The sequence below is a fragment of the Oryctolagus cuniculus genome, chromosome 18 (assembly GCF_051225735.1).
Source record: "Oryctolagus cuniculus isolate XC-2025 breed Fujian yellow rabbit chromosome 18, ASM5122573v1, whole genome shotgun sequence".
NCBI lineage: Eukaryota > Metazoa > Chordata > Mammalia > Lagomorpha > Leporidae > Oryctolagus > Oryctolagus cuniculus.
This window is the reverse complement of record NC_142884.1, coordinates 9,605,838-9,633,671: the sequence shown is the minus strand read 5'-3', so window position 1 is coordinate 9,633,671 and position 27,834 is coordinate 9,605,838. Positions and strand designations below refer to the sequence as shown.

Genomic DNA, 27,834 nt, shown 5'->3' with positions numbered 1-27,834 from the left:
CCTCCTCCTCCTCTTCCTCCTCCCCCTCCTCCTCCTCCTCGCCACCGCCTCATCATCCCCGCCCCTTCCACACGCAGACACACACACACACACCCGCCGTTCCTGCGGGTCCCAGGCCTGCTCTGCCTCCCGCTGCGCCAGGCACTGGGGTTACAGCCGGAACACAGTCCCTGAGGCCGGGCGTGGGCCAGGCGCCAGGGACGAACACAGCGTTCAGCGCATGAGCTGCCGCATAGAACGGAGGAGAAACCCCAGCAGGAAAGGGAGACAGTGGGTGTGGGTCTGATTTTTTTTTAAAGACTTATTTGAAAGGCAGAGTGGCAGAGACAAATCTCCCATCCACTGCCCACAACCCCTGGGGCTGGCCAGGCTGAAGCCAGGGGCCAGGAGCCTCATCCCGGCCTCCCACGTGGGTGCAGGGGCCATGCACTTGGGCCGTTCTCCTCCGCTGCTTTCCCAGGCGCATTAGCAGGGAGCGGGATTGGAAGTGGAGCAGGCAGGACTCGAACCAGACACTTCCACATGGGATGCAGGCAGCCCAAACGACTACATCGCAATGCTCACCCCGACCTGATTTAAAATAGGGTAACATTCGGTGTATTGTATGTCTCTCCCTTTCTATCTCTGCCTATCACAGAAAGAAATCTTTAAAAAAAAACAGGGGGTGGTGGTCTGGCCAGGCCTCCCAGGGACACTTGATCTGATGGCGGCCAGACAATAGCTGTGTCTTGGGCAGTAGCAACAGCCAGTGCAAAGGCCCTGGGGTGTCTTTTCCTTGCTGTGTCCCCAGAGCCCCGTGAGGAAAGGGGGGGTGGGCGGTGAAGCCATCATGAAGACTTGGGCTCCTCTCGTGGTAGGCAGTAGCCATCAGTGGGCTTCGAGCCGCAGAGGAGCCGACGGACTCAGGTAGAAGTGTGGCAGGTGGGAACGGAGTCCGTGGGGGTGTGGCAGGCAGGAGGAGACAGGCTTTGGAGTCAGACGGGAGTCCTAGAAGGACCCCATCTGCCAGCGCTGGGGCTGGCACAGGGGGACGAGAGCCTCCTTCTAGCCGGGGCAGTCGGGAAGGCTCCCTGGAAGAAGGGACCGCTCAGGACGACTTGGGCTTCGCCTGGCCGCAAGCAGGATGCCTGGCGTCGGCCGTGATCTGTCCCCACCACGTGCCCCTGCCTGTGCGCGCCCTGTGTCACTCTGTTCCCTTCCTGCCGGGCGGGACCCTTTGTAGTGAAGAGTCTGACCCAGGTCCGGCAAAGCACTTATGTCCCTTAAGCCCTGGTCCCTTAAGCCTCCAGGGCCGGGTCTCGCCCTCAAAGCAGGTGGGAAACCTGCCAGCTGACGGCGGGCGGGGCCCTGGGGGATGGTGGCCCGGTGAGGTCCCCCAGGGGTCAGAGGCACAGACAGACTGCTCCCCCACCGGCCTGCCTCACCGCACCCGCAGGGTGTGAGCGCCGGCCACCCAGATCTCAGCCTGGGAGGGACAGGGCCCCCCAGTGCAGACCCTGCCCTACCCTGTGTCACTGTTCTCCAGACCCTGGTACCTTTCTTTGGATGGAAAGATCCAGAAGGAGAAACTGACCTGGTGCCCCCCCCCCTTCCGGCAAGCTCTGCTCTCCAAATCCAGAACTGGGCCACAGCCCGGCAGCTTCTGGGCTGCCCAGGGTGGCGGTGCCGCCCACGCCCGCGTTTCTGGGCCACGTCTGTGGTTCCAGAGTGTGGAGGGGTGCAGGGTTACGAAACCAGGCGCCACCTGGAAAACCGCTGCCGGCCATGGCGCCCACCCTGCTGGGCCCTGGGTGTGGCCGAGAGGGCCGCCGGGGAGAGGCAGGGCCGGCGGGCTTCCTGTCTGGCTGTGTGGCCTTGGGCTTGTGTCTTCCGCTCTCTGAGCCCCAGTGGACCAACTAGGGAAGCCGACACTTCCCCTGGAAAGCCGATGGCAGGATCTGAACCAGCGTCTCCGCGTGGGCGTGGCCTGGCGCTCAGTCCATAGTGACCTGTTTGGGTGGCATCGGTGGCACAGGGCATCTCTGGCAGCCCCGGCCAAGGCCTGGACGGGACGTGCAGGGGGTGGTGAGATGGAGTGGACAGGATAGGGAGCGGGGTGGGGGCTCTGACACCAGGCACAGCTGTCCCTCAAAGCCACAGAGGAGCTGGACAAGGAGGGAGATGGAGGCGGGGTGGGGTCTGGGAGAGGGAGGGCGAGGCAGAGAGGAGGAGCCATGGCAGGAGGGCCGTGGGGGACAAGGAGCGGGAGCCGGGCGCAGCCTGGAGCAGCCTGATTCCCGACCCCGCTGCCCCCAGCCGCTCCCCTCTCCTGCAAAACCCCAGACCGCCCCCCTGCTCCGCGGGGCAGGGACGTCCAGCCGGGGCTGACCCCTGTCCCCGCCCCCAGGACCTCGAGCGCTCCGTGCGGCGCGTCTGCGAGTTCCTGGGCCGGCAGCTGGACGAGGAGGCGCTGGGCTCCGTGCTGGCACACTCGGCCTTCGGCGCTATGAAGGCCAACACCATGTCCAACTACACGCTGCTGCCCGCCAGCCTGCTGGACCACAGCCAGGGGGCCTTCCTGCGGAAAGGTGCGGGGCTGGGGGCCCGGGGCAGGGCGGGGGTGCATGCGCGGGGGTCCCAAGCCCAGCTCAGCCTCTCAGGGTCCCAGGGCCCCAGCGGGAGAGCAGCTCCTGCACACCTGCGCTGCCCACCGGAGGCCTCGCCTTCCAGTCTCGGCCTGACTCTTGTCCCCCGCCATGAGGACCCCAGGACCACCCCCACATGTCAGGACCCTGGACTCTCACAGCCTCACCTAAGGCCACCTTGTTGATGGCGTCGATTGGCATGGGGGGGTCATTATCCAGCCCACCCCGCGGTGTCACGTGATTCGTGGCACAGCCCCTCACTGGTTCAGACTCCCATGACGCGAGTGGCATCACCAGGGCCTCCAGGCAGGGGTGGGGTCCTGGCTGCGGGCACTTCTTGCAGGGGGGAGGTGCGGGGCACCCAGGAGCACCCGGGCAGGGAGACAGCAGAGAGAGGGACAAGTCCCAGGAGGTGACACGGGGTGGGGGTTGTGCAACGTTCCTAGGAGCTTCAGGGGAAGGAACATTTGGGGCAGAGGTCAGGGGGCAAAGGGGGCGTGGCAAGAGATCTGCTGGAGGAGGCAGTGGGGTGGGGCAGCCGGGGAGGGAGCAGGTGAGACAGGGGTCCTGGGGCCTGGCCAGGTGAACCCGAGGTCAGCCAGCTCAGGAGACCTGGGGGCGGATGGGACAACGGGTGGGGTGGCGCCCGGCGGGGCGGCCTCTCACCCCGTCCCGTCCCGCAGGGGTCTGTGGGGACTGGAAGAACCACTTCACCGTGGCGCAGAGCGAAGCGTTCGACCGCGTCTACCGCAGGCAGATGCAGGGGCTGCCCGCCTTCGCCTGGGACGAGGCCTCCGAGGCCCCTGAGGACCCCAGCCCCGACCCCGCCTCTGAGCACCCCAACCCGTGACCCGCACAATAAACCCTTCGCTCCCCGAGCTCGTCGATGCGCTTCGGGCAGGGGCCTCGGGAGGAGAGGGCCCCACTTCCCCATCGGTTTTCTGCGGGGGTGTGAGATTCGGGCGCCCCCTGGGGGCAAAGGTGCGGCCAGGAGCCCCGGCGGGCGGGACCTGACTTCTGGGTCCCAGGAGGAGGGGCTGGGGCAGGCTGTGGAAATGCAGGGCTTGGCGTGAACCCCTTTAATCCTGAGCAGAGGCGAAGGGGAGCCCCAGCAGGCCGGTCCCCGTGCACACTCACCGAGGCCCAGGGCCGCCCAGCCCCAGCTGGAGGTCCCTGCCCCCCGCCCCCGCCCCCCTGCCCTCCTTCCAGGGCTCTCCCCTGCGTTCCTGAGCACAGTGGGGGCGGGAAGCCTTGGAGGGGGCAGCCCCACCCCGACACCCACACAGTTCGAGTGGCGGCCGCAGCCTCTCTCCAGGACCCCCACGCCAGTCCCAGGGTCCCCTTCTCCAGGCTGCGACAGGCAGGTCCAGAACCGGAGACCAAGTGATGGAACTGGGGACAAAGTCGGACACTGGGCCATGGCGCGCAGCTGCTGTGGTGCGGGGCCCCTCAGGGCCACCCCCCACGTCCTGTCCGCGAGGCCCAGTCTGGCTGCCGCACGCCCCTGGTTTCCAGCAGCCTGGGCGCGGCCTCTTCCCCAAACCTCCTCTGCGGAGGGGACAGGTAGCGGAGGCGGCGGCCGGGGAGCAGGGGCAGGGGGCCGCCCCAGGGCTGGGACCAGGCCAGCGGGCGGGAGTCAGCCTCACCCCGCTGCCGCATCAGGGCCCTGGCCGGGGTGTCCTTGGAGCCCCAGGACTTCTTGGTCTGTGGAGGGAAGGACACAGAGGTGAGAAGCAGGCTGGTGGGGGCCCGGAGCTGGGGAGGGGGAGGTGAGACGGCCCCCCGGGGGACCCCAGACCCACAAGGGGGCCGGCAGCTCCCCAGCTGGGTGGGACCCGCAGCAGCTGGCAGCTGCCTGGGGCAGCAAATATTTGCCAAGGGAGGTGACGCTGGGTGAGGGTGGCCAGGGCGGGGGCCCTGAGGACCTCGCCCTGCCCATCCCCCAGCCCCTCTGCTTGCCCAGGGGTGATTCCTGGGAGGCACCCCTCTCACTCTCCCCTCTGTCCTGGGCCAGCCCCCTGCCTCCCCCACGAGGCTTCCTGAGGTTGGAGCAGGTGCTAGGGGACCCCATTGTCTGAGCACCTGTGGGGTGGGGGTGGGAGACCCTGGAGCTCCCCCCGGCCCCCTCCCCAGCACTGGGATCTGCCAGATGGAGCGGGCCTCAGTTAACCCATCTGTAAAATGGGTGGGTGGGGTGCTGAGAAACACCCTCCCCCGTGAAGCTGGCCAGAAGGGATCGTGTTCCCGGCAAGGGCAAAGGCAAGATAAAAATAAGCGCCATGATGAATACATCTTTAAAAATAAACAAATTCCGTTTGGGGGTCACTGCTGCTGTCACGGCCAACCCCTCCCAGGCAACCCCAGGTGAGCGTCCTCGCTCAGCCCACTTCCTGGATGGGAACACTTGAGGATCAGAGAGGCCGGGCCTGGCACCGGGGGCTGGGGGGGGTCTCTGCCCTGTGCCAGCCGGCGCTCGCCTGCCCAGCACACAGTAGAGGCGCAGGAAGTGAATGGCCCTGTGCTTTCTCCCTCCGCCCTGGAAAACAGTGCCTGCCCCTTGGTGGGCCTCCGGGTCTCACCTCGTTGTCGCCGTCGCTGGACCCCGACAGCTGGGACAGCCGGCTCAGGTCCCACAGCGAGCGGCTGGGCCGGGTCGGGGGGCCGCTGGCCGCTCGCGCCCGCTGCACGCTCCTCAGGATGTCGCTGAGCGCCGGCCCCGGGGGCGGCGCAGGGGCCTCCGTCCTGTCCCCCGCAAAGACGCGGCAGGCGGCCAGGCGGCGGGCCAGCGCGCCCTCGGGCGGCGGCGGTGAGGCGGGGGCCATGGAGCACCGGTGTGCCACCCGGTGTGGGCTGCGGGCCGCCGGCAGGCCCCCCGGGTCACTAGCCAAGGAGCTCGGACTGGGCGCAGGCGGGAGTGGCCGGGAGGTGGCGTACAGCATCCGGAACTCCTGGCTGAAGGCGTCGGCGATCTCTCCGGTCAGCAGGGTCACCAGGCCGCGGTGCAGGCGGGCGTCGCTCCAGGTGAAGCTAGGGCGGAGTCGGGGGACGTTTGAACCCCGGGTTCTGCCCCCTCCCCCGCTGAGACGTGCCCCAGTACCCCCCCCCCCCCCCCCAGGGACTGATCTGAGACTCAGCAGCCTCCTAGAACCACCACATGGGTTAAGCACTTGCTGTGTGCCAGGTTCTGGCTGTCCCCGCCCCCGGCCCATCTGTGACAAGGAACCAAAACCCCGGCGGGTTGGAACGGGAGGATGTGGGCCCAGCTCCGTGCCCCCGCCCCGGCCGGCACCGGGAGCCTCTTGGGAATGAAACGAACTAGGCGCAGAGGCCTCCGTTCCCCTCCCCAGGACTCCGTTTCCCCACGGGCAGGGTGGCAGGGCCGGGGTGGGGGGCAGCAGGTGAGGGCTCGAGTGCTTGGGCGCCCGCCCCGCACGGGGGAGGCCCGGATGGAGCCCAGGCTCCTGGGTTCAGCCTGGCCAGTTCTGGCTGTTGCGCTGTTTGAGGAGCAAGCCAGCAGATGGAGGATGCTCTCTCTGTCACTCTCGCCTTCAAATAAACCAACGGCAGTGAAAGAAAACAGGGCGAACCGCGGCGGGCACAGCTCACACAGGGCACCTTGGCGAGGGCTGCCGGGAGCCCCTGGCCTTGGTGGGAAGGCACGTGGCGCCCCTCCCCCCACCTGTGACCTCACCCCCCCAGCAGCCGGCGGGAACCCTGGGGAGTCTGTGAGGTCACCGCATTCTGCCTCACATGGACTCCGGACAGGCAGTGGCCGCTGGCCTGTGTCTGCCCACGAGGCCTCACAGGGCCTGAACAGGACACGGAGCTCGGGGTGGGGGTGGCGGCTGAGGCCACAGCGGTGGGCAGAAGGCAAGCGGCGAGCGGGGCAGTCACCGCATCAGCCTCTCACGGAGGTCCGGCAAGCCCCGGCCTGGCTTGGGCACCGTCCTTGCCGCCAGGCCACCATGGTCCTCGGCCAGCTGCTGCCGCTGCTGCTGCTGGCCCTGGCTCGGCCCCCGGGCGCGGAGGGCGCCAAGGACTGCGTCTTCTGTGAGCTCACCGACGCCTCCTACTGCCCCGGCACCCACATGCGCTGCGGCGAGGACGAGGACTGCTTCGTGGGCCACGGCATAGCCCAGGGCGCCAGCCCCATCATCAACAAGGGCTGCGTGCACTCCACCAACTGCGGCCGCGAGGAGCCCGTCAGCTACATGGGCGTCACCTACACCCTCACCAGCACCTGCTGCTACGGCCACATGTGCAACCGCGCCCCCGGCCCCACAACAGCGGGGGCCGCCGCCGGCCTGGCGCTCGGCTGGTCGCTGCTCCGGCATTTGCTATGACCCAGGCGGAGGGCAGGGCCCGGGCAGGTCTCCTGGCTGTGCTGCTCCCCGTGCCCCCTGCCTCCACCCCCTGCCCCCATTAAATGGCCCTCCCACCCTGGACAACCCCTCGTGGCCCTGGCTTCATCCATTCTGGGGCTGTCCGCCAGGGGCCGGAGCTGGGGTTCGCCGGCTGCCACTGCTGTATTTCATTGCTTCTAAGACGTGCGGCTTTGCACGAGGCTCATTCGATGAGATACGGTTAAAAAAATAATCGGAGGCCGGCGCCGCGGCTCACTAGGCTAATCCTCTGCCTAGCGGTGCCGGCACACCGGGTTCTAGTCCCGGTCGGGGCGCCGGATTCTGTCCCGGTTGCCCCTCTTCCAGGCCAGCTCTCTGCTGTGGCCAGGGAGTGCAGTGGAGGATGGCCCAGGTGCTTGGGCCCTGCACCCCATGGGAGACCAGGAAAAGCACCTGGCTCCTGGCTCCTGCCATCGGATCAGCGTGGTGCGCCGGCCGCAGCGCGCCAGCCGCGGTGGCCATTGGAGGGTGAACCAACGGCAAAAGGAAGACCTTTCTCTCTCTCTCTCTCACTGTCCACTCTGCCTGTCAAAAAAAAAATAATAATAATCGGGAAACAGAGGAGCACTGCTGTTGAGAGCCTGGTTGTGCTGTGTGCCAGGCGCTGGCACAGCCGGGAAGCGAGAGCCCCTGGAGCCGGCTTGGCCGCCAGGCTTCTAGCTTTGGGGAGATGCGTTTGCTCGGGCTGCACCCCAGGCCCCAGGAGGAAGCTGGGGTTCAAGTCCCCCAGGTGACTCTGGCTCAGGTTCAAGGCTGCAAACCCCAGGGCCAAGTGGCGAGGGCTGCGGACTTTGCATTTGGAGAGGGAGAGGGAAAGGGAGCGGCCATCCGCCGGTTCACACCCCAGCACCTGCACGGCACCCCCGCCCCGGGACCAAAGCCGGGCGCGGAGAACGCCACCCGGGTCTCCCACGTGGAGAGGCAGGGACCCCACTCACTCGAGCCATCGCCACCGCCTCCCCCAGCCACTCAACACAGGCTGATGCCTGTCCCCGGAGATCTTTCTGGCTGTCCTAATTGTAGGGGTGGCGGTGACAAGGATGCTACGATGTGTGCTGGGTGGAGCCGGGCTGTGGCTCAGCCTCCCTGTGCGCACGGCGAGGAAGGGGCACCCGGGCCGGGACGTGAGTGGCACCTCTGCCGGGGCCTCCCCGTGTCACCCTGCTGCCAGTCCCTGGCAGAGCTGGGGTGCAAGCCCGCTGGGCCCGGCATGAGATGGCACTGCTGTTACGATGCGTGCTTTCCCGGTGGGGAAACTGAGGCAGGAGTGTCGGCTAAGAAGTGGCTGAGCCGGGATTCGGGGCCCCAGAGAACGGAGAGCAGAGAGGTGAGCCCATCCCTGGGGGGCTCAGAGGAGGGCAGTTACCCCACCCACCCCCGCCACAAACTGTGGGCCGATTTTCAGTGGGGAAACGCAGGGTCGGGGAAAGAGAGAGGGAGAGAGGGAGGGAGGGAGGGAGAGGTGGACCCAAGGCCGCCCAACAGGCCAGCAGCAGCGCCCAGCTCTGAGCCCCTGAGCCCCAAAACTCCTCTCCGGGGAAGGGTGGTTTGGACCCATTTTTTTTTTTTTTTTTGACAGGCAGAGTGGACAGTGAGAGAGAGAGACAGAGAGAGAAAGGTCTTCCTTTGCCGTTGGTTCACCCTCCAATGGCCGCCGCTGCAGCCGGCGCACCGCGCTGATCCGATGGCAGGAGCCAGGATCCAGGTGCTTTTCCTGGTCTCCCATGGGGTGCAGGGCCCAAGCACTTGGGCCATCCTCCACTGCACTCCCAGGCCACAGCAGAGAGCTGGCCTGGAAGAGGGGCAACCGGGACAGAATCCGGCGCCCCGACCAGGACTAGAACCCGGTGTGCCGGCGCCGCAAGGTGGAGGATTAGCCTAGTGAGCCACGGCGCCGGCTGGACCCATTTTTCAGATGAGGAGAGAGAGGCCCAGAGCCGGGGGACGTGGTGGTGGTGACGGGGGAGGGGCGCACCTGTAGGATCCAGAGAGGACCCTGTGTCCATCCAGCAGCACGAACTTCTCCCGCACACAGCCGCACACCTGCCGTCGCCGGCGGCTCTGGAAACTGCAGCCCCGAACGACGCGCACGTCCAGGTTCTGGCGGGGAGGACATGCCTTTGCCCAGGCCCTGCTGGCCTGGTTCTCCAAGGAAGGGTCCGTCTGTCCCGGTTTCCCCAGAGCCGCAGGGGTCCCAACGTCATGGCCCAGGACCCACTTCCCCCCCGGGGCCGCGGAGGGGCATCTGATTAAAGGGGGCCCCTCGGCAGGACCCTATGGGAGGCGCTGTTCCCGCTGCCCTGGTGCCGGGGGTGGGGGGACTCCTGGGCCCCGTCCGTACCTCCGTGCCCCAGGGGCTCACCCCCAGCTTCTGGGCCAGCTCCAGGAAGGCAGGCAGCTGCTGGCGGTCCAGGAGCAGGTAGACGGGGACCCAGCGGCGCGTGGCGGCGTCCACCAGGTCCAGGAGCAGGTCCGGGTCCGTGAAGACGTCCATGACCACGGCCACCAGCTAGGGGTGGGGAGACAGGATGTGCTGGCGCAGAAGGCGCAGAGGGCTTGGGGGCATCTGGTGGGAGGGGGCTGCCCTCAGACCTGTGTCTGAGGCGAGGTGCTGGCGGGATTGGGGGTTTAGGGCTTAACTCCCGGGGGAGACACCTCCCCTCCCTGCCCGGACACAGCCCCCACAGCTGTGGTCTCCCATGTGCACGGCGGCCCGGCTCTGGCTGACCTGCGAGGCCCCCACCTGTGCTCTGGGGCTCCCGGGTGCAGAGGAAGGGGGTGGTGACGATGCCTGAGCCACCAGCCGCGGAGCTGGGTTCCAGTCTCCGCCCGGCCACCCTGTGTGTCGGCTTCCTGCTTCACAGGGCTCTTGGGGGATTGTGCTTAGTCACCATGGAAAGCCCTGGGCCCCCAACACTGCCAAATGGACAGGCATGCTGGCCTTGGGGTGCAGCGAGCTAAGCCGCGGCTTGCATCCTGGGCATCCCGTTCTATCCCGGCTGCTCCACTTCCCATCCAGATCCCTGCTAATGCGCCTGGGAAGGCAGCAGAGGACGGCCGAGTGCTTCCCCTGCCCCCCCGGAGGGAGTTCCTGGCTCCTGGCTTCCACTTGGCCCAGTCGTGGCTGCTGTGGGCACTGGGGGAAGAAGTCAGTGATTGGAAGAGCTCTCCATGTCTGTCACTCTGCCTTTCAAATAAATAAAGTCAATCTTTTTTATTTTTATTTTTTGAAAAAGAGCCGGCTTTCCTGGGGGCCACAGGTGGGCAAGAGTGGAGACGCCGGCCTGGGGATACGGGGGGGGGGGGTCGCGACTGAGACTGTGGGGGCCGCAAATGGTTCTGGGGATTTGAATGTCTAGGGGCACCCAGGTCTCAGGGAGGGGTAGAGACCCCCAGATCTGACGGGGTGGGGAGATGGAGACAAGGTCTGGGGTGTGGACTCTGACTGGGGTCCACGTCTTGGCTGGGCCCCAGTTCCGGGGCTGGCACGTGAGGCCATCCTGGTGTGGGGCGTGGCTTCCAGGCCCCCGGGCACCCACCTTGTGTGCAGCTTGGATTTCCCGGCGCACCAGCTCCTTGAGCGGCGGTTGGCCGTCGCCGGGCGGCTGGGTGTACAGCTGCGCCCGGGTGATGCCCTTCCAGGCCGTGTCCTCCGGCCAGCCCAGCCGCAGCGGGGGCACGGGCTCCTCAGACTGCCCGGGCCAGTAGGTCAGGGTGCCCGCGTCCCCATCGGTGGCGGCGGCTCCTTCCGCCGGCCCGCTGGGCTCCTGCTCGGCTCCTGCGCAGTCCTCAGCGGCCTCTGCCAAGCCCTGGATCTCGTCGCCGCTCAGGAAGGGCCGGAGCCCCTCGTGCTGCACGCAGGTCTGGAACGCCTCTGTCCCGCCGCTCAGCAGGGCTTCCAGCGCCAGCCGCTGGCCCTCGGAGTACAGGAAGCCCGGGCTGGCCTCGGTCAGGGGCAGCGCCTCAGCCCCCGGCTCCACGCCTTCCAGGGCCGCCAGCTGCGAGGCTGCCATCCGGGCTGCTCCGGTGAGGAGGCTGGGGCCCGAGGTTCTGCTGTCTTGGGGAGGGGGCGCTGAGCATCAGGGGTCTCCAGACAGGAAGGCGCTGGGCATCCAGATGGCTCCGGTGGCTGAGCCGGGTCACTGCCCGACAATCAGAGCACCCAGAGGGCGGCCCGCCAGTGCCTCAGCCTGCTCGCTTGGGGTCAACACCATGCCTCTGACCTCTGCACGCTGACACCGCGCCCCACCGTGGGACCCATCAGCTGGCCACTCGATGCCACCACCAGCCCTTCAGCCGTCCCGAACTTGGCCAGGCTGAGGCCCTGCCTGCCTCTGGCTGAGGCCCTGGCTAACTGCCCAAGCGCACCCAGGGAGCAGGTGTCTCCAGCCACTACTCGACCCTGGCCAACAGCACGTCCCTTGTTGGTAGCTGCGTGTATGCAGCCCGCTGGGGGTGCACCCCGTAGCTGGCTAGCCTATTTCTCCCACCCCAGCTGCTGGCTCACCAGCCCCCAGCGGCCGGCCTGCCGGCTCACGGCCCAGTGCACCTGCGCCCCACCCTGGAGCAGCGCATTCCAAGCTCGGCCTCACCCGCCCCAGCCAGGGACTAGGACTCGACCCAGGACCCTGATCCCTGGACCTGCACTGGCCCCTGCACTGAGGTGGAGGCACACCCTGGGGGGGCTCCAGTCCTACGGAGCCAGCCCACGGTCCCCAGGGAGCATCGGGGCTTGGGGGCGGATGGCAGGCATCGCGGCTCAGGCTGCGAGCCCGGCCGCGCCGAGCCCTGACCGCAGGGACCCCAGCCTGGACTGCTGCAGAATCCCTCTCTGGACCCCTGGTCCCTGCAGCCCAGACCGCAGCCCCAGCCTCCCCACGCGGCCCCGGCCGGCTATCCCCCTCCCTCCTTGCCTTTTCAGGGCGCCCGGAGCACAGGGGCACGGAGCCCTCCCGCCATTCCTCCTGCTGTGGCCTCAGCAGGCCTCGCCCGGGGCAGCCCAGCCCCTTGTGCAAACGGGGTGGGCCCGCAGGTCCTGGGGTGCAGCTCCCGGGGCGCCCGCCCGCGGCCAATGGCCACCAGCGCCGGCTGTGCCTCACCTGCCCACACACCCTGCCCCCTGCACTTCCTGGTCCTCGCCCCAACAGTGCTTAGTGCCAGGGTGGGCGTGGCCAACTGGACAGACTCGGGGAGGAGAGGCGGGGCTCCGGGAGCAGGTGGTGCAGCCTGGGGCTGGGCCGGGGCCTCCCACTGTCCCCCCTCCCAACACACACACACAGACGTCGGCGTCCAAAAATCTTTATTAACAGCGCGGTGCGCAGGGTTAGTTCTTGTAGCCCCGGCTGGCCCGTCTGCCTCTGGCGCGCTCGAACTTCCTGCCCTTGGAGCGCACGTAGGGTCTGTGGGGAGAGGGGGGAGGGTGAGAGCTGGCCCTGCCCCCGCATGGAGGGCGTCCCACTTCCCACCCAGCTCCCAGCCAACGCCCCCGTACGACAGCCCAGCACCCCACGTGGGTGCCAGTTCCAGTGCCGGCTGCTCCACTTCCGCTCCAGCTCCCTGCTGTGCCCTGGGAAAGCAGCAGGAGACGGCCCAAGTGCCCGGGCCCCTGCGCCCGCGTGGGAGACCCGGATGGAGCCCCAGCCCGGACTGCTGCAGCCAGCGGGTGAAGGTCTGTCTCCCCCTCTTTCTGGAACTTCCAAGAGCCCGCCCCCACCGTGAGCCAGGCGCTGCCCAGCCGCCGGGGCCGACACTCACTTGGTGTGGCTGTGTGGGGTTCCGGGGGCCTTGCCGAAATGCCGGTACACCTCTCGGCCCTTGCGGGGACCTGGGGGTGCGACACGAGCGGGATCAGACAGGGACACGCCCCTCCCCAGGGAGCCCCGCGCGGGCGGCGGCACTCACCGGAGAGCAGGACCGTGCCGCGGCCCTTGGGGGAGTCCAGGGCCAGCTGGTCGAAGGTGAGGATCTTGCCCCCGGCCTTGAGGATGCGGCTGCGGGCACGGCTGGTCACGCGCAGGGCGCACACCTGGGGCACGGGGCGGGCGGGGTCAGAGCCGAGCCAGCGCCGGCCCGTGGGGGGCGCCCTCCGGGGCGTGGCCAGGCCCCAGGCTCACCTTCAGCTTGGGCACCTCCTGGACGCGCACGTCATCGGTGACGGTGCCCACCACCACGGCGGTCTTGTTCTCCCGCCCGGGAAGCTTCATCTTCCGGATCTCCAGGGGAGAGGGGCGCAGAGGGGGCGTCAGGCCCCGCCCCCGCCCCGGGCGGCCCTCCCCCTCCCCCGCCCCCGCCAGCGCCGCGGCCACGCACCATCCGCGACAGGGACAGCGGCGGCCGGTTGGTGCGGCTCATGAACAGCCTCTTCAGCACCACCTGGTTGAACGTGGAGTTGGTGCGTCTGGCCAGGAACCTGTACAGCTGCAGAGAGGGGCGGCAGGTGAGGCCCGGCCCGGCCCGCGCCCGCGCGGGGGCTGCCCACGCCGCGGCCGCAGCTCCCGCTCACCTTGACCAGCAGCCGCAGGTAGATGTCCTGGCTCTTGGGCTCCTTGCGCCGAACCTTCCTGTCCTTGTTGTGGCGAATGTCGACTCCCTGGGGGGGGGGGGGGACGGTGACCACGGGCCCCACCCTGCGCAGGAACCACCACGCCCCCCCACGCTCAGCGGCGGCCGGGCCGGGCCCCCCCACTCTGCGACAACAGCGCAAACCCCAGGTCCCCCCGGACCTCCCCCGGGAGACACGTGTGCGTGCGGCGGCCGTACCCCGCGACGCTAAGGGGGATTTAACTGCCTCCAAGCCGTGTTCTGCGGTAACGTCAACACTGCGAGACCCCGCGTGCAGTCGGGCCCGAGCTGGTGTGCGGCCCTCGCAGCGCCCACGACGTGCACGACGGCACCCCCTGCTTTGTCCCGGGTAACTCGGTTTTCCAGCGCGTTCATGGTGAGAGGAGCCACCGCAGCGCCCCGTCGGGCCAGCGCCTGCCCTACCCAAGTGGCGACCACTCCCCGCCGTCCGCAGCGGCGCTGGGGGTCACGGTGCCCATACATGAAGCCGCTGCAGGCACAGCACCCACAGGGCCTCCCCGTCCCCAAGACCCCGCAGCAGAGCAGGGTGACGGACGATCTGGGTCGTGGGGACCAAAGACTAAGTCGGCGCGGACGGGTTGGGGGGGTCAGCCGCCTGGGTCCGGAGTCTCCGCCACCTCCCGTGACCACGGTCACATCACTTAGGACTCCCCGAACCTCAGCACGGGGAGCAGCGGGCTCCGAAGGAAGCCGGCCAGAGTGGCTCTGACCCAGCGCTGGCCTCCGGAGTCCCTCCGAGCCCCATGGCCTCGGAGCCGCTCCTTGGACACCCCCGCGGACCCCCCGCCTCTCTCCCGCACGCCCCAAGCCCGAGGCTGTGGCAGATGGCGGCGGATGGAGAAGCACCCAGCTCTCCGCAAAACTCACTCACCATGATGGCGACTCCTGCCCGGCCCCGTCCGGAAAGAGAGAGACAGAGAAGCACCGGAATAGGTGTGGAAAGTCCTCAGCGAGCGGCGCGCGTGTGACGTCACAGGAGCGCGCCGCGCCGCTCTAGCACGACCGAGGCCTCTTTGTGGCGCGTCGGAGGACCAGCTGCGTGGGCGACAACGGGCTAGGGCGGAGAAACAACCACAGAGGAACAGGAGCGACGTCAGGGAGAGAAGGGCCGATGCGTCGGGGCCTCTCTAGCCCTACCCAGCCCTTGCTCTCGGTAGCCTTCCGGAAGAAAGCGCGCTGGGAGCCGAGAGAGATGTGTGCCGCTAGGGGGACGCTCTGGCCCGACAGCGACGGCCTCTCGGTGGCTGCCGGAGGACCGGGCGGGCCGAGCCGCGGCGGTGCGGAGGCGGGGCCGGCGGGGCCGGGTCGGGCCTGGCCTCCGGAAACTTGTGACTTCACGCCTCGGGCGTTTCCTTATCAGCTTCACCTCTGCCCGTGCGCCGCCGCCGCCGCTGCCGCTCGGGAAGTCCTACTTGAGATCTGTCCCGATTCCTTGTCGCTGCAGCTCCGTCTGGAGCACGCTGTCCCCGCAGCCTTGCCCCCACCCCGAGAGGGCCCGTGCCTGTCTCCCTCCTCGGCCTCCGCCGCCGGGGGCCGTCTGTCTGCAAGCCACAGAGTCCAGCCGGGCCGGCGGCTTCGGTGTGAGGGATGCGCAGGGTACTGGAAGGCGGAGAGGGCGCAGAGCGAGGCCCCGGCGTGCAGGGTCGGGGAGGGGGGATGCGTGAACCGGCCCCGCAGGGGAGGGGGCGGCGGCGTGCAGGGTCCCCGCAGGGGAGGGGGCGGCGGCGTGCAGGGTCCCCGCAGGGGAGGGGGTGGCGGCGTGCAGGGTGTGGGGGGGACGGGGATGCGTGAACCGGCCCCGCAGGGGAGGGGGCAGCGGCCTGCAGGGATGGAGACAGAGATAGATGCAGAGGGGAGGGGACGCGGGGGCGGGGGATGGAGACCCCAGGAGAATAATACAAGAATGCGGAGACTCGGGCTTGCCCCTTTTAAATCCCGGCTCTGCTGCCTAGTGACGGCGTGACCTTGGGCAAGTCTGGGAGCCTGGCTTTCTTTGTCTGCAAGAAAGGGCTGACAATGGGCTCGCTGTCTGCCAGGATTATATATGTTCATAAAAGCGCTGGGGTCGAATGCTTCGCACCTAATAACGGCTCTTTCACACACCTGTTATTATCGCTTCCTTTCTGGGACCAGAGGAACGGGTCGGGGCGGTGACGAAGCTGGCCCGTCGGGTCCGGCTGCCTGCAAGCTGCTCACTCACCTCTTCTCCACAGAGCAAAGGCCAGGCCAGAACGGTGACCGCCACTCCTCGCCCTGGCCCCGCACGCAGGGCTGAGGCCCCGCTGATGTAGCCGAGCCGAGGCCGTGCAGATGCATGGACACCCCGCCTCAGAGGAGCGCGGGACCAGGTGAGTGTCCCCCGGGGAGCCCCGGCCACGGCCCCGTGGGAATGGCTCCAGGGCTCTCAGCCCTGTCGGGGTGGGTGTGGACGGCCCCTCTGTCTCCCAGCTCCTCTGGGTGGGCTGCACGCCTCCTCTCTGTTGCCCCCCCCCCCCCGTGCTGTCTGTCTGAGTTTGTCTGGGCCTCTTCGGTCAGTGTCTCTGCCGCCTTTATCCCGGCGCCCCGAGCTCTGCGTTTGCTTACTTGAAAGACTGTTACAGAGAGGGAGAGAGAGGTCTTCCATCTGCTGGTTCACCCCCCAGATGGCCGCAGCGGCCGGAGCTGGGCCAGGTCCAAGGCAGGAGCCTCATCTGGGTCTCCAAGGGCCCAAGCGCTCCGGCCATCCTCGGCCGCCCTCCCAGGGGCACTGGCTGGCTGGGAGCTGGATCGGAAGTGGAGCAGCCGGGACTTGAACCGGCGCCCCTGTGGGATGAGGCTGCGGCCCCACCCGCTGTGCTGCACCTCAGGGAGCCTCTGGTCCCTCCATCTCCGCGTCACCCGCGGCTCTGAGTTCCCGGCGCTGTGGCTACGGGCGTGGATGGGAGGCACCCTGTGTGGCAACCGTGAACTCCTCTTTCTAGGAAGCCGTGCCCCGGCCCGCCCGGCTCCGTCTCTTCCCCGGTCTCCTGGCTGTGCCGCCCCACGCCTTTTCCCGTGTGCGTTTCTGTCTTGGGCTCAGTTTCCCGCCCCCCACGCTCTTGTCACCTCTGTCTCCCCGTGCGTGCGGGTCCCTCACTGGGCCGCCTCTGTGCGTATGAGCTCTGCCCCCTGGATTTCATCCTGTAAGTTGTCTCGCTGTCGCCGTCTAGGTTTTCCTGTGCCCTCACCTTGCATTCTCAACCCCACTGTTTTGGTCTCTTTTGTCAATATCTCTGCCTTTCTCTCTGCAACTAAAAAAAAAAAATCAAGTCCCCCACCCACCCACCCAGCTGTCTGCCTCTGAGCCCGTCTCTGGGTCTCTGCCTTGTTTCGTGTCTTTTACTCCGTTGCTTGTTTTAGGGTCTCCTGCCCCACGCCCCTTTTTTCTTTTATTAACTGGCAGAATGGGACGGGCCTCTCTGTGCCCTCAACAAAGATGGCGGCAGCGGCGCTGCCTGGTGGGATCGCGACGCCACGGCTGCTGCGCGTCTGCCCTTTCCCTGGATGGCGGCTGGCCTCGCGATGCCCCGCCCAGATCTCGGGCACTCGGGCGGCCGGCCCCTGCGCCAAGCGCTGGAGCCTACCGGTCCCGCCCCCCTGCTCCCTCATTGGTTAGGCTGCGGCCGGCCCCACGGCCATTGGCAGAGCGGATGCACACCCTCCCCCCACCCCTGCGTCCGATGGGGGCGGTTGGCGCCGACTTGAGGGGCAGCCTGGCGGAGAGCGCCGCGTGTGCCGAGGGTGCGGAGGTCGGGACGGGGGCCCGAGTCTGGGGGACGGAGGGTCCAGGAGGAGCGCCTGCGGGGTGCCCGGGGTGGCAGGTGGTGATGGGAAACCTGGCCGGGGACTGAGGGGGCCTGGGGCTGCGTTCTGGAAACGGAGTGGAGATGGAGGCCCCAGAGCCGGGGAGCCCCCAGGGACGGAGAGCCCCTGGGGACGGAGACCCGGGCTCATGCATCAGGGACCTGTGCGTGCAGGCCCAGAACCGGGGGGACATGTAGCGCTGTGTGGCTGAGCCCGAGCTCAGGTGCACACAGGCAGCCTGTGCAGGTCGGGGGTGTGGCGGGCGCCGCCCAGGGCAGGGGGCAGAGGGAGTTGTGAGGGTGAGTCCGCAGGCCGGGGGGCGTGTCCCGGCCACGGTGAGCCTGGAGAGAGGCTGGGCTGGCCGGTGGGCGGGGCAGCAGGAAGGGGTGAGTGGCAGGGGCAGGGACTCAGTGCTGGCTCCCACCCTTCCTTGAAGAGCAGCCGGCCAGCCGCCCAGGTCAGTACTCACGGACCAGTGCTTGCGTGCGGCTCCCGTCTGGCCCCTGGGTGTCCACGTCCCTGCTTCCTACCTCTCCTGCCTTCCCTCTCTTCCAACTCTGTCCGCTGCCTTTCTCGCTGGCGTGAGACGCTCTTCCCAGTCGCTCTCGTCCACCCGGGTTTCCCTCCGTCCACTCTCTGTGGCTCTCAGGCCTGCGCCCCCTGCCTCGTGTCTGAGGCTGGGCGATGTGACTGCACCTGCCGATGATTGAGCGCGGGGTTGGGCCGGGGGCGTGGCCCTCCCCCTGCACCGGTTCCTGTGAGTCTGAAGGCTGTGTGTGCTTTGCGTGGGCCCAGTGCGAGTGGCACATGGCGGGGAGTGAGCACGTGGACGAGCGTTTGCCCGCCTGGGTCTCAGGCCCCCCGGGATGCCGGCCCTACTGCCCGCTCGCCTCCGCCCTGACCTGCCGCTGTCCCTCTGGGTCTGTGTGTCTCTCGCATGCCCATTCTGCCCCTGCCCCTGTTCACAGACCCTGTCCCTCCCTCTAGCTGCTGGAAGGTCCCGGACTCTGACCCCTGCCCTCTTCCCTCCCCACAGGGGCTGGACCAAGAGCTGACCGGGAGCTGGGGCCGCGAGCCTGGGAGCGCCCCGGACAGGGCTGAGGCCATGGCCCCGCCGCCGCCGCCGGCCGCCAGCACCCCACTCCTGCACGGCGAGTTTGGCTCCTACCCGGCCCGGGGCCCACGCTTCGCCCTCACTCTCACATCACAGGCCCTGCACATACAGCGGCTGCGCCCCAAGCCCGAGGCCCGGCCCCGGGGCGGCCTGGTCCCGCTGGCTGAGGTCTCAGGCTGCTGCACCCTGCGGAGCTGCAGCCCCTCGGACCCCGGGGCCTACGTGTGCATCTACACCTACCCCCAGGGCCGGCGAGGGGGCCGGCGCAGAGCCACCCGCACCTTCCGGGTGGACGGGGCGGCCACCTATGAGGAGAACCGTGCCGAGGCCCAGCGTTGGGCCTCCGCCCTCACCTGCCTGCTCCGAGGACTGCCTCTGCCTGGGGACGGGGGTGAGGCGCTAGGGCCTCGTCCGGGGCTGGTGGCTCGGCCTCTGGGCATGCCATCACCTCCTGTGTGTGTGTGTGTGTGTGTGTGTGTGACAGCCTGGGATGGACGGCAGAGGGGCAGGGGGCAGAGGCGAGGGCAAAGGGAAATGAGCTGTATCCCCTCCCCCTCCCCGGTCTCACCACAGATGAGTCAGCCTGCCCGGCTGGCGGCTGACGGGCAGCCGACCGTGAGCTGACCCGTCACCGCCCAGTGACATGCCGACAGAGGTGGCTGTAGGCCGGCCCGTGCGCTGTCACGGTGGGCTCTGGGGCAGGGTCTCCTATGGCGCAGGAAGGAAAAGCTTTGAGGGCCCGCGTCCCTCTGGGGCGGCTGCCTGAGCCCCAGGCAGAGTGGGAACCCCGGCTCCTGGGCCCTCCCCGACGTGGGTCCAAAGGGCGCTGGTCCGGGAGGTGGGGGTGGGCCAGGTGTGGACTCCGGGTGCTGCCCCCGCCCCCGCCCTCGGGGTGCGCTGGAAGGGGCTGTCTCCAAGGCCAGGGCCCTCTCTCTGCAGAGATCACCCCTGACCTGCTGCCTCGGCCAGCCCGGCTGCTCCTGTTGGTCAATCCGTTTGGGGGGCGGGGCCTGGCCTGGCAGTGGTGTAAGAACCATGTGCTTCCCATGATCTCCGAAGCTGGGCTGTCCTTCAACCTCATACAGACAGGTACGCTGGGGTCCGCGTGGGTGGGGGGTGGGGCGGGGCCAGGGGAGGGCCCGCCCACCTGCCCCACCTGCCCCACCTCCTGGTTCCCACTCCAGAACGGCAGAACCACGCCCGGGAGCTGGTGCAGGGGCTGAGCCTGGGCGGCTGGGACGGCATCGTGACGGTCTCTGGAGACGGGCTCCTGTATGAGGTAGAGCGAGAACCCTCTGCGCCGCGGGGGCCGGCGGGGGCTGGCGCGCGGACCCGGGCATCCGCTCTGTCCCCCTGCAGGTGCTGAACGGGCTCCTGGACCGCCCCGACTGGCAGGAGGCCGTGAAGGTGCCCGTAGGCATCCTCCCCTGCGGGTCGGGCAACGCGCTGGCGGGAGCAGTGAACCAGCGTGGGGGGTAGGTCGGGGCCCCTGCCGTCCCCCCTCAGCCCGACCCTCTGTCAGCTGGGCTGGGGCAGAGGCACTGTGAGAGCAACTGGTTCCCGGGAGGAACCAGTGCCAAGTGTGTCTGTGTGTGCGTGTCCCCCCCGGTCTGCCCTGTCTCACGTCTGGCCCCGTGTGTGTGTGTGTGTGTGTGTGTCTCCCCCATCTGCACGCTCTCTCACGTCTGACCCCGTGTGTGTGTGTGTGTGTGTGTCTCTGCACGCTCTCTCACGTCCGACCCCGTGTGTGTGTGTGTGTGTCTCTGCACGCTCTCTCACGTCTGACCCCGTGTGTGTGTGTGTGTGTGTGTCCCCCAGTCTGCCCGCCCTCTCACGTCTGGCCCCGTGTGTGTGTGTGTGTGTGTCCCCCAGTCTGCCCGCCCTCTCACGTCTGGCCCCGTGTGTGTGTGTGTGTGTGTCTCCCCCATCTGCACGCTCTCACGTCTGACCCCGTGTGTGTGTGTGTGTGTGTCCCCCAGTCTGCCCGCCCTCTCACGTCTGGCCCCGTGTGTGTGTGTGTGTGTGTCTCCCCCAGTCTGTCCCCTCTCTCACGTCCGACCCCGTGTGTGTGTGTGCGTGTCTCCCCTGTCTGCCCACTGTCTCATGTCCGACCCCGTGTGTGTGTGTGTGCGTGTCTCCCCCATCTGCCCGCCCTCTCACGTCTGGCCCTGTGTGTGTGTGTGTGTGTGTGTGTGTGTATCTCCCCCAGCTCTGCCCTGTCTCACATCTGACCCCGTGAGTGTGTGTGTCTTCCCCAATCTGCATGCTCTCTCACATCCGACCCCATGTGTGTGCGCGTCTCCCCGTCTGTCCCCTCTCTCACGTCCGACCCCCTGTGTGTGCGTGTCTCCCTGGTCTGCACACTCACGTCCGACCCTGTGTGTGTGCGTGTCTCCCTGTCTGCCCATCCTCTCACATCCGACCCTGTGTGTGTGTGTGTCTCCCTGGTCTGCACACTCACGTCTGACCCCGTGTGTGTGCGTGTCTCCCTGTCTGTCCCCTCTCTCACGTCCGACCCCCTGTGTGTGCGTGTCTCCCTGGTCTGCACACTCTCTCACACCCGACCCCATGTATGTGTGTGTGTGTCTCCCTGGTCTACACACCCTCTCACGTCCGACCCTGTGTGTGTGTGTGTGTCTCCCTGTCTGCACACCCTCTCACACCCGACCCCCTGTGTGCGTGTCTCCCGTCTGCCCACTGTCTCATGTCCGACCCCGTGTGTGTGTGTCTCCCTGTCTGCCCGTCCTCACACCCAACCCTGTGTGTGTGTGTGTCTGTCCCGTCTGCACCCTCTCACGTCTGACCCCGTGTGCTCTCTCCCACCCACTGGGTGCCGTGCCCCCCGCTGTGAAGGTTCGCACCGTGCCTGGGCCTCGACCTGCTGCTCAACTGCACGCTGCTGCTCTGCCGGGGTGGCGGCCACCCCCTGGACCTGCTCTCGGTGACACTGGCCTCAGGGTCCCGCTGCTTCTCCTTCCTGTCGGTGGCCTGGGGCTTCGTGTCTGACGTGGACATCCACAGCGAGCGCTTCAGGGCCCTGGGCAGTGCCCGCTTCACACTGGGCACAGTGCTGGGCCTCGCCACGCTGCACACCTACCGCGGACGCCTCTCCTACCTCCCCGCCTGCGCCGAGCCCGCCTCCCCCACCTCTGCCTCTGGGCTGCCCCGGGCTAAGTCGGAGCTGACCCTGGCCCCAGACCCAGCCCCTCCCGTGGCCCACTCACCCCTGCACCGCTCAGTGTCTGACCTGCCCCTGCCCCTGCCCCAGCCGGCCCTGGCCTCCCCGGGCTCGCCGGAGCCCCTGCCTATCCTCTCTCTCAACGGCGGGGGCCCCGAGCTGGCTGGGGACTGGGGTGGGGCTGGGGATGCCCCGTTGTCCCCAGACCCACTGTTGCCCTCACCCCCCGGCTCCCCCAAGGCAGCTCTGCTCTCTCCCATCACTGAGGGGCCCCCAGAAGTGCCAGCATCCCCTGGGCCCCCACCCCCACCCCCTACTCCTGTTGCCCCCGAAGCTGAATGCAAGTGGGGCCCGCCGGACCATCTGCTGCCGCCTCTCGGCAGCCCGCTGCCCCCAGACTGGGTGACGCTGGAGGGAGACTTTGTTCTCATGTTGGCCATCTCGCCCAGCCACCTGGGTGCCGACCTCGTGGCGGCGCCCCACGCGCGCTTTGACGACGGCCTGGTGCACCTGATATGGGTGCGTAGCGGCATCTCGAGGGCCATGCTGCTGCGCCTTTTCCTGGCCATGGAGCATGGCAGCCACTTCAGCCTGGGCTGTCCGCAGCTGGGCTACGCCACTGCCCGTGCCTTCCGCCTCGAGCCCCTCACGCCTCGCGGCGTGCTGACGGTGGACGGGGAGCAGGTGGAGTACGGGCCACTGCAGGCACAGATCCACCCGGGCCTGGGCACGCTGCTCACCGGGCCTCCTGGCAGCTGCAGGCAGGGCCCCTGAACCTAACCAAGCCTGGAACCCGCCGGGGGCGGGGCCTACATTCCAAGGAGGTGGAGCCTGAGCCGGGGGCGTGGTCTGGCTGCTAAGAGGGCGGAGGCCCGCAAGGGCCTTAGTCCCGACTCAGGATTGCGCCCGCCCCCCCAGGGAACCAGATGCGATGCTGAAGGGAGGCCTGGACTCCACGCGCGTCCCGAGGGTAGTGCCTGACGTCCGAGCTCCGGCCACCGGGCGTGGCCTCGGTCCAGACCGCATAGGGCTCGGGACGGCCCTGGCGTCTGAGGGCGGAGCCTGCCTTACGCGTCACCCAATGACGGAACCTGGAATGTACGCACTGGGGAGGCCTTAGATAACTGGCGGGTGTGGGCCCGGGTCTCGCCCTATCCACTCCGGTGCCTCCACTGAACTGGCCAGTCAGCTCGGGAGGGGCGAGTCCCCCGGGCCAGCGCTCGGATTTGCACTAATATTCCCGCCCCCGAGGGCGCGGGCGGGGAAGCCCATTCCCCTGTTGTGTGTCGTCTGCGTCTCCCTCGTCCCCAGTCTAAAAAGCAATTGAAAAGGTCTATGCAATAAAGGAGCCGCTTCGTTCCGCGCGGACCTCGGCCCCTCGCTCGTCCAGCGGCTCCGCGGGCCCCGAGCCGGGGCCAGGTAGCTGCCTTCTCCCCACGACAGCTGGCTCCGGGGTTCTCAACATTTATTCAGGACCGTGTCCGCGGGGGCGTGGGAGGATGGGGTCCCCAAAGTGCCGGGGGCACACACGGAGGACTCTCCCCGCCCCCACGAGGAGGGGCGGGGAGGCTCGCTTTTTCTTAAAAATATAAATGTATTTATCTGCATCATCACGTCCCTGGAGCACCCAGCCGGCCAGCCCGTGGGCCACAGGGCGGGAGGGGAGAGGGGGCGAGCGAGCTCCGCGCGGCCTCACAGCGCCCCGTGCTGCGCCTGGTAGCGGGACAGCACGGCGCGGTAGTGGGACAGCTCCTGGCGCACGGCCACCACCTCCTGCCGCAGCAGAGCGTTCTCCTTCTCCAGGAAGGCCGCCCGCACCGATATCTGGTTCTCCTTGAGCCGCCGGGCGTCGCGGGACCGCTTTGCCGCCTCGTTGTTTTTGTACCGCCGGCTCCAGTACTTCTCGTCCTGGGGGCGGAGGAGTGGGAGGCGCTGAGATCCAGGGGCCGCTCTCCGCCCTGCAGCAGAGCCTGGGGGAGGCGGGGTCCGCCTGGGGCTCTCGTTGCTACGGAGAGCACGCCCCTAGCAACAGCTGAGCCGAGAGACAGACCCCAGCCCCAAGTGCTCAGCCTCCCAGGGGCTGCAGGTAGCTAGGGACGCTTGTTTCCTAGCAACAGGGCCTGGGGGTCTTAGGGCCGCGGGTTGGGTCCAGAGGAAGCCAAAGTGGACCTAAGGATGCTGGCTAGTCTCTGACCTGGGCGACGGAACGCCTGAGCCCTAACAAGGTGGCCGAACCCAAGACCTCCCGCGGAGTGTGGTGCCCAGTTCTCCAACCCTGGATTCGGTTGCTAAGGAGGACCTTGCCTTGGTGACAAGGCCCACCCAGCTCGGGAAGATACTCCCCTCCCATTTAATTAAAGCCTGCTTCCTGGGGGAGAATCCAGTCTCTAACCACCGCGCTGCTCTAACCCCAGGTCAAGGGCCCCGCCTCGGCCGGCCTGGGGGCTGCTAAGGCGACGGCTGACATCCCGTTGCTAAGGAAGCCGGTCCTTAGCAACGGAGAGCAGGAAGCCCGCACACCGAGTCCGGGTTCCAAGTGACAGTGGAAGCTCAGCGCGGCCCCAGCACGCTGCCTCCCTGTGCCCCGCGGCCACAGGCGGGGACGACCCCGGGGGCCTTGCGGGCGGCTCACCTTCTGCTCCTCGGGCACCTGGATTTTCCTGGCCTTCTTCATGATTGGCTGCGGCTTAAGCTCCTCCTCCGAGAAGCGATGTCTCCGAGGGTCGAAGGTCTCGTGGCCTGGAATGCTTGACAGGGCAAGATCAGCTGGGTCGGGTTCAAAGGTCATCAGCACCTCCACCGTGTCTGGGTCCACGGGGCTGGGCGTGTCCCGAGCAGTCAGGCCTTGGGGAGAGAGGTCACCCCACTGCGTCTTTACCCTGGGGAGGGGTCCCCAGCGGACACCCCCGCTGCATGCAGCGTCAGGCCCACCGCTGCATGGCTTCTTATGCCACCGGAGTCTACCCCTCATGGAGCCAACTCCACTTCCACGGGCAGGGAAAGAGACCCGGTCATGCTTCTAGAACCCCAGAATTTGAGATTCAGTGGTGTTGCCCACGGTTCAGCGTGAACCCCAAAAGCTTAGGCACGAAGCTTCTCAGAAAAAAATAAAGGAACCTCCCGCATCCAAACGGTCTTAGGTGGCCGCTTTCTTCAGCGGAGGCGGCACCCAGGTGCCAGGTTTGAAAAGGGGCGCCTGCGCCTTTAAGCGCGAGCCCGCCGGGGCCGGCTGAGGACACGGGTTCAGGGCCGAGTCACGTGCCGCCGCCTGCTCCCGCCCCCCCGCCGCGGCGCCCGCACGCTCCCGGCCCCGCCCCCTCGCGCGTGCGCACGGCGCCGCGAGCCGGGCGGCGCTCACGTGGCGCGGGAGTGTGCGGCGGGGAGGGGGCGGGCCCCGGGGCTTGGGGCAGGTGCGCCCCGAGGGAGGCCGGCGCGCCCGCAGGGAAGCGCCGCTGCCCTTCCGCCTTGGGGGCTCTCGGCGCCATCTTCCACCCCGCAAGGCTCTAGTCCCGGCTCTGCTGTCGAGGAAGAACCCGCCCCGTGGCCACTGGGACCCAGGCGCCGCCTCCTCTCCCGGGCACTCGGGCGGCCAGGCCCTCGCCCCGCCGGGAGGTCCAGCATGCAGATCCCGGCCCTTGTCCCCCACCCCGGGCGGCCTCAGGGCTGCTGGGGAACCAGGACGCGGGGCTCCAGGCTCGCAAGTCCGTGCCCGGCCGCGCCTTCTCCCCTCGCTCAGCCTCAGCGGTCGCGGTCCTGTCCCGGGCCCGGCCCGTCCGAGTTCTGGGCGCCTGGCCTGGCGCACCCCGCACCTCCGGCCCCCCACGTCCCAGCCTCTGGACTGGGCAGGCTTCCTGGAACTGGGGGTCCCAAGGCCCTCGTCCCCTCACAGGGCCCAGAGCCTCAACCCCTAATCCGTTAGGGGACAGGGATTCCCACCCCTCGCTGCGACAGCGCTGGGCTGGGGGCACCGGTCCCGCGGACGCAACGGGAAGCGCTGCCCGCACCCGCCCCCCGGCCAGCCCAGCCCCCTCGGTCGCACCTCCGCGGTGGCCGCCGGCGGCCCCTAGGCCGGCCCGGGCCGGGGTGTGTCGCGGCGAGGAGCGCGGGGAAGCCGAGCCGCAGGAGCCGGGCCCCGGGGAGGGCGCGGGCGTGCGCGCGGGCGACGGGCCCCCGGGGGGCGGCGGGCTGGGCGGGAGCCCGTGCTCCAGCAGGAAGGCGTCCAGGTCCACGTACTCCACGTCGCCGAACGGCAGCGTGCGCTCCCACAGCAGCGGCGCCAGCAGACTCGGGCCCGGCCCGGCCCCGGGGCGCCCCCGCGGGGACCCGCCGCCCGGCGCCGCATCCGCCGGGCCCGCCGTCTCCAGGCCCGGCCCGGGGGCGGCGGCTGCGGGCGGAGCCGCCTTGCGCTCCTTCTCCTTCAGCAGACCTGCGGGGTAGGGGGGAATGTGGGGCTCGAGATGGGAGAAGCGGCCCGGCTCACGGAGACCCCCGGGGGACACGGGGGCGGCACAGGCAGACCCCGGGGGACACCGAGGCGGGGGCGGGGCAGGGACGCGGACCACAGCCGCCCAGGGCAGCCAGGGGCGGAGGCTCAGGGCGAGTGGGGGTCGGCGCCGGGACAGGTGCGCCGGGAGACTGACAGCCGCGCGGCTCCCCCGCCCTCCAGAGGGGGCTTTACTCGTGGGGCACACTCCTCATCCCCAGACTCCATGTGAGCCCGCGAGGCTCCGCCCACGCCCGTGTCACCTCCGTGTGAGCATCCGACACACCCCCTCCCTTCTCCCTGGACCCGGGGGTCCGGGCTCCCGAGCCAAAGGGGCCCCAGGGGCCTGGGGCGCTGGACTCCTGAGTCTTGGGGCGGGCGGGAGAGGGAGGTCCTCACGGACGGGCTTCAGAGCCGGCATTTGGGGCGGGGGGTCCTGGGCTCTAAGGGGCTCTAGGGATCTAAAAGCCCAAGAATGAACAGACACAGGTGCGGAGAGACGCAGTCCCTGCACTCGGGGCGGCACCTGCGGCCCCAGGGCGTGGGCTGTCCGGATCGGAGGAGACGGGGTGGGGGCTCACTCACAGCTGGCCGGCTCTTTGGGCTTGCTGGTCCCCTGCAGAAGGCTGCGGAGCCCGAGCAGCGATCCCCCGCCAGGGGCGGCCCCGGGCGGGCCTCCCAGCAGCAGCGGGGCCGGGGTCCTGTCGCTCAGAGGCCGCGCCATCGCCCGGCACCTGCCCCCAGGCTCATGGGCTCCCGGGGCGGAGGCGGGCGCGGGCGGGCCTGCCAGTCACCAGCACGGTCCTTGCCGCGGCTCGGGCGAGTGTCCGGCCCGGGGGCGGGCGAGGGCAGCTTGCAAGCCTCCAGTATCCAGCACGGGGCCTGGCGGTGCTCGGGGCAGGAGCGCCCGGCAGCCCGGGCGACGCGACGGCTCCTCGGGTGCCCGCGGCGCTGCCTCTGCAGGGTGGGCGAGCCCGGCTCCCGCGAAGTCCGCCGCTCTCGCAATGCAAGGCGCTCTGCGCCCCGCACCCGGAGGTGTGCGCCGCGCGGCGGGGGAGGGGGCCGCCTCGAGGCGGGGCCACAGCAAACTTCTTTCGCGGAAAAAAAAAAAAAAAACAAAACACCGACGCCACAGCGCGCGCCCCTCCTCTCGGCCCCCGCCGGCCGCCCTGGCCATCCTCCCCGGCCGCGTGCCTCCCTCCGGCCGCCGGCACGGGCCAATCGCGTCCCGACCCCTGGAGACCCGCAGCCAATGGGAGCCCTCGGATCTGCCGCGGCCCGGGAGGGCGCGTGAGGGGCTGAGCGCGTGCCGCGGCCTCGCCGCTCGGAGGGAGGCGGGACACTGACCTACATTTGCCCAATGGGAGGCGGCTCAGGGGGCGGGACCGTGACCCAGTTCTGGCCAATGAGGCGGGAGGGAGGGGGAAGCACATGGCCCGGCGCGTGCTGCCGACGGCGGGGGTGGGGCGGGGAGGCGCCTCTTAAAGGAGCCGCGTGCCCAGATGGGTCTTTTTCTTTGGGGGGGGGCGGGGGAGGCCTGCGTGCCCAGATGGGTCGCTTTTGGGGGGACGGAAGCTCCGGAAGAGAGACTGGCTTCTGGGAGGCGGCAGCTGTTATCTGCTACCCAA

The 27,834-nt window shown here is 68.7% G+C and overlaps 6 protein-coding genes across 12 annotated transcripts in view; 3 read left to right on the top strand and 3 right to left on the bottom strand.

Moving 5' to 3' along the window:
- The window catches only part of SULT2B1 (sulfotransferase family 2B member 1), a 31,495-nt gene extending 27,994 nt beyond the window's left edge, over positions 1-3,501 (top strand). Inside the window, 2 exon segments of the mRNA NM_001082176.1 lie at positions 2,387-2,567; positions 3,308-3,501. Of these exon segments, the coding sequence (NP_001075645.1) occupies positions 2,387-2,567; positions 3,308-3,474 (348 nt within the window). The 3' untranslated portion in view covers positions 3,475-3,501.
- A 382-nt stretch (positions 3,502-3,883) lies between these two features.
- On the bottom strand, positions 3,884-12,159 carry SACK1E (scaffolding CK1 anchoring protein E). Its single transcript, XM_070063132.2, has 5 exons — positions 10,567-12,159; positions 9,369-9,536; positions 9,003-9,127; positions 5,204-5,651; positions 3,884-4,328 (listed from the first exon to the last, which is right to left on the bottom strand). The coding sequence occupies exons 1-5, from the start codon at positions 11,038-11,040 to the stop codon at positions 4,074-4,076; spliced, it is 1,470 nt and encodes a 489-aa protein (XP_069919233.2). The 5' UTR covers positions 11,041-12,159; the 3' UTR covers positions 3,884-4,073.
- Positions 5,680-7,218, top strand: SPACA4 (sperm acrosome associated 4). The gene has a single exon (XM_070063139.2). It carries the CDS (start codon positions 5,876-5,878, stop codon positions 6,965-6,967), a length of 1,092 nt encoding a protein of 363 aa, XP_069919240.2. The 5' UTR covers positions 5,680-5,875; the 3' UTR covers positions 6,968-7,218.
- A 150-nt stretch (positions 12,160-12,309) lies between the features above and the next one.
- On the bottom strand, positions 12,310-14,524 carry RPL18 (ribosomal protein L18). Its single transcript, XM_070063138.2, has 7 exons — positions 14,481-14,524; positions 13,530-13,616; positions 13,337-13,444; positions 13,141-13,239; positions 12,929-13,052; positions 12,782-12,851; positions 12,310-12,426 (listed from the first exon to the last, which is right to left on the bottom strand). The coding sequence occupies exons 1-7, from the start codon at positions 14,481-14,483 to the stop codon at positions 12,351-12,353; spliced, it is 567 nt and encodes a 188-aa protein (XP_069919239.1). The 5' UTR covers positions 14,484-14,524; the 3' UTR covers positions 12,310-12,350.
- A 140-nt stretch (positions 14,525-14,664) lies between these two features.
- Positions 14,665-23,091, top strand: SPHK2 (sphingosine kinase 2). 6 transcript variants are annotated; one of them, XM_070063122.2, is made up of 7 exons: positions 14,665-15,205; positions 15,823-15,957; positions 18,468-18,936; positions 19,485-19,634; positions 19,730-19,824; positions 19,905-20,020; positions 21,399-23,091. In XM_070063122.2, exons 3-7 carry the CDS (start codon positions 18,537-18,539, stop codon positions 22,495-22,497), a joined length of 1,860 nt encoding a protein of 619 aa, XP_069919223.1. In that variant the 5' UTR covers positions 14,665-15,205; positions 15,823-15,957; positions 18,468-18,536; the 3' UTR covers positions 22,498-23,091. The 6 variants fall into 6 exon arrangements, with proteins under 6 accessions (XP_069919223.1, XP_069919222.2, XP_089175129.1 ...); XM_070063121.2 differs by lacking the exons at positions 14,665-15,205; positions 15,823-15,957 and adding an exon at positions 17,291-17,376; XM_089319003.1 differs by lacking the exons at positions 14,665-15,205; positions 15,823-15,957 and adding an exon at positions 17,294-17,376 and having other exon boundaries at positions 22,642-23,091.
- An 80-nt stretch (positions 23,092-23,171) lies between these two features.
- DBP (D-box binding PAR bZIP transcription factor) lies at positions 23,172-27,550 on the bottom strand. 2 transcript variants are annotated; one of them, XM_051831357.3, is made up of 4 exons: positions 26,792-27,550; positions 25,763-26,149; positions 24,356-24,567; positions 23,172-23,631 (listed from the first exon to the last, which is right to left on the bottom strand). In XM_051831357.3, exons 1-4 carry the CDS (start codon positions 26,928-26,930, stop codon positions 23,416-23,418), a joined length of 954 nt encoding a protein of 317 aa, XP_051687317.1. In that variant the 5' UTR covers positions 26,931-27,550; the 3' UTR covers positions 23,172-23,415. The 2 variants fall into 2 exon arrangements, with proteins under 2 accessions (XP_051687317.1, XP_089175130.1); XM_089319004.1 differs by lacking the exon at positions 25,763-26,149 and having other exon boundaries at positions 26,792-27,305.
- Between the last annotated feature and the right edge of the window lie 284 nt (positions 27,551-27,834).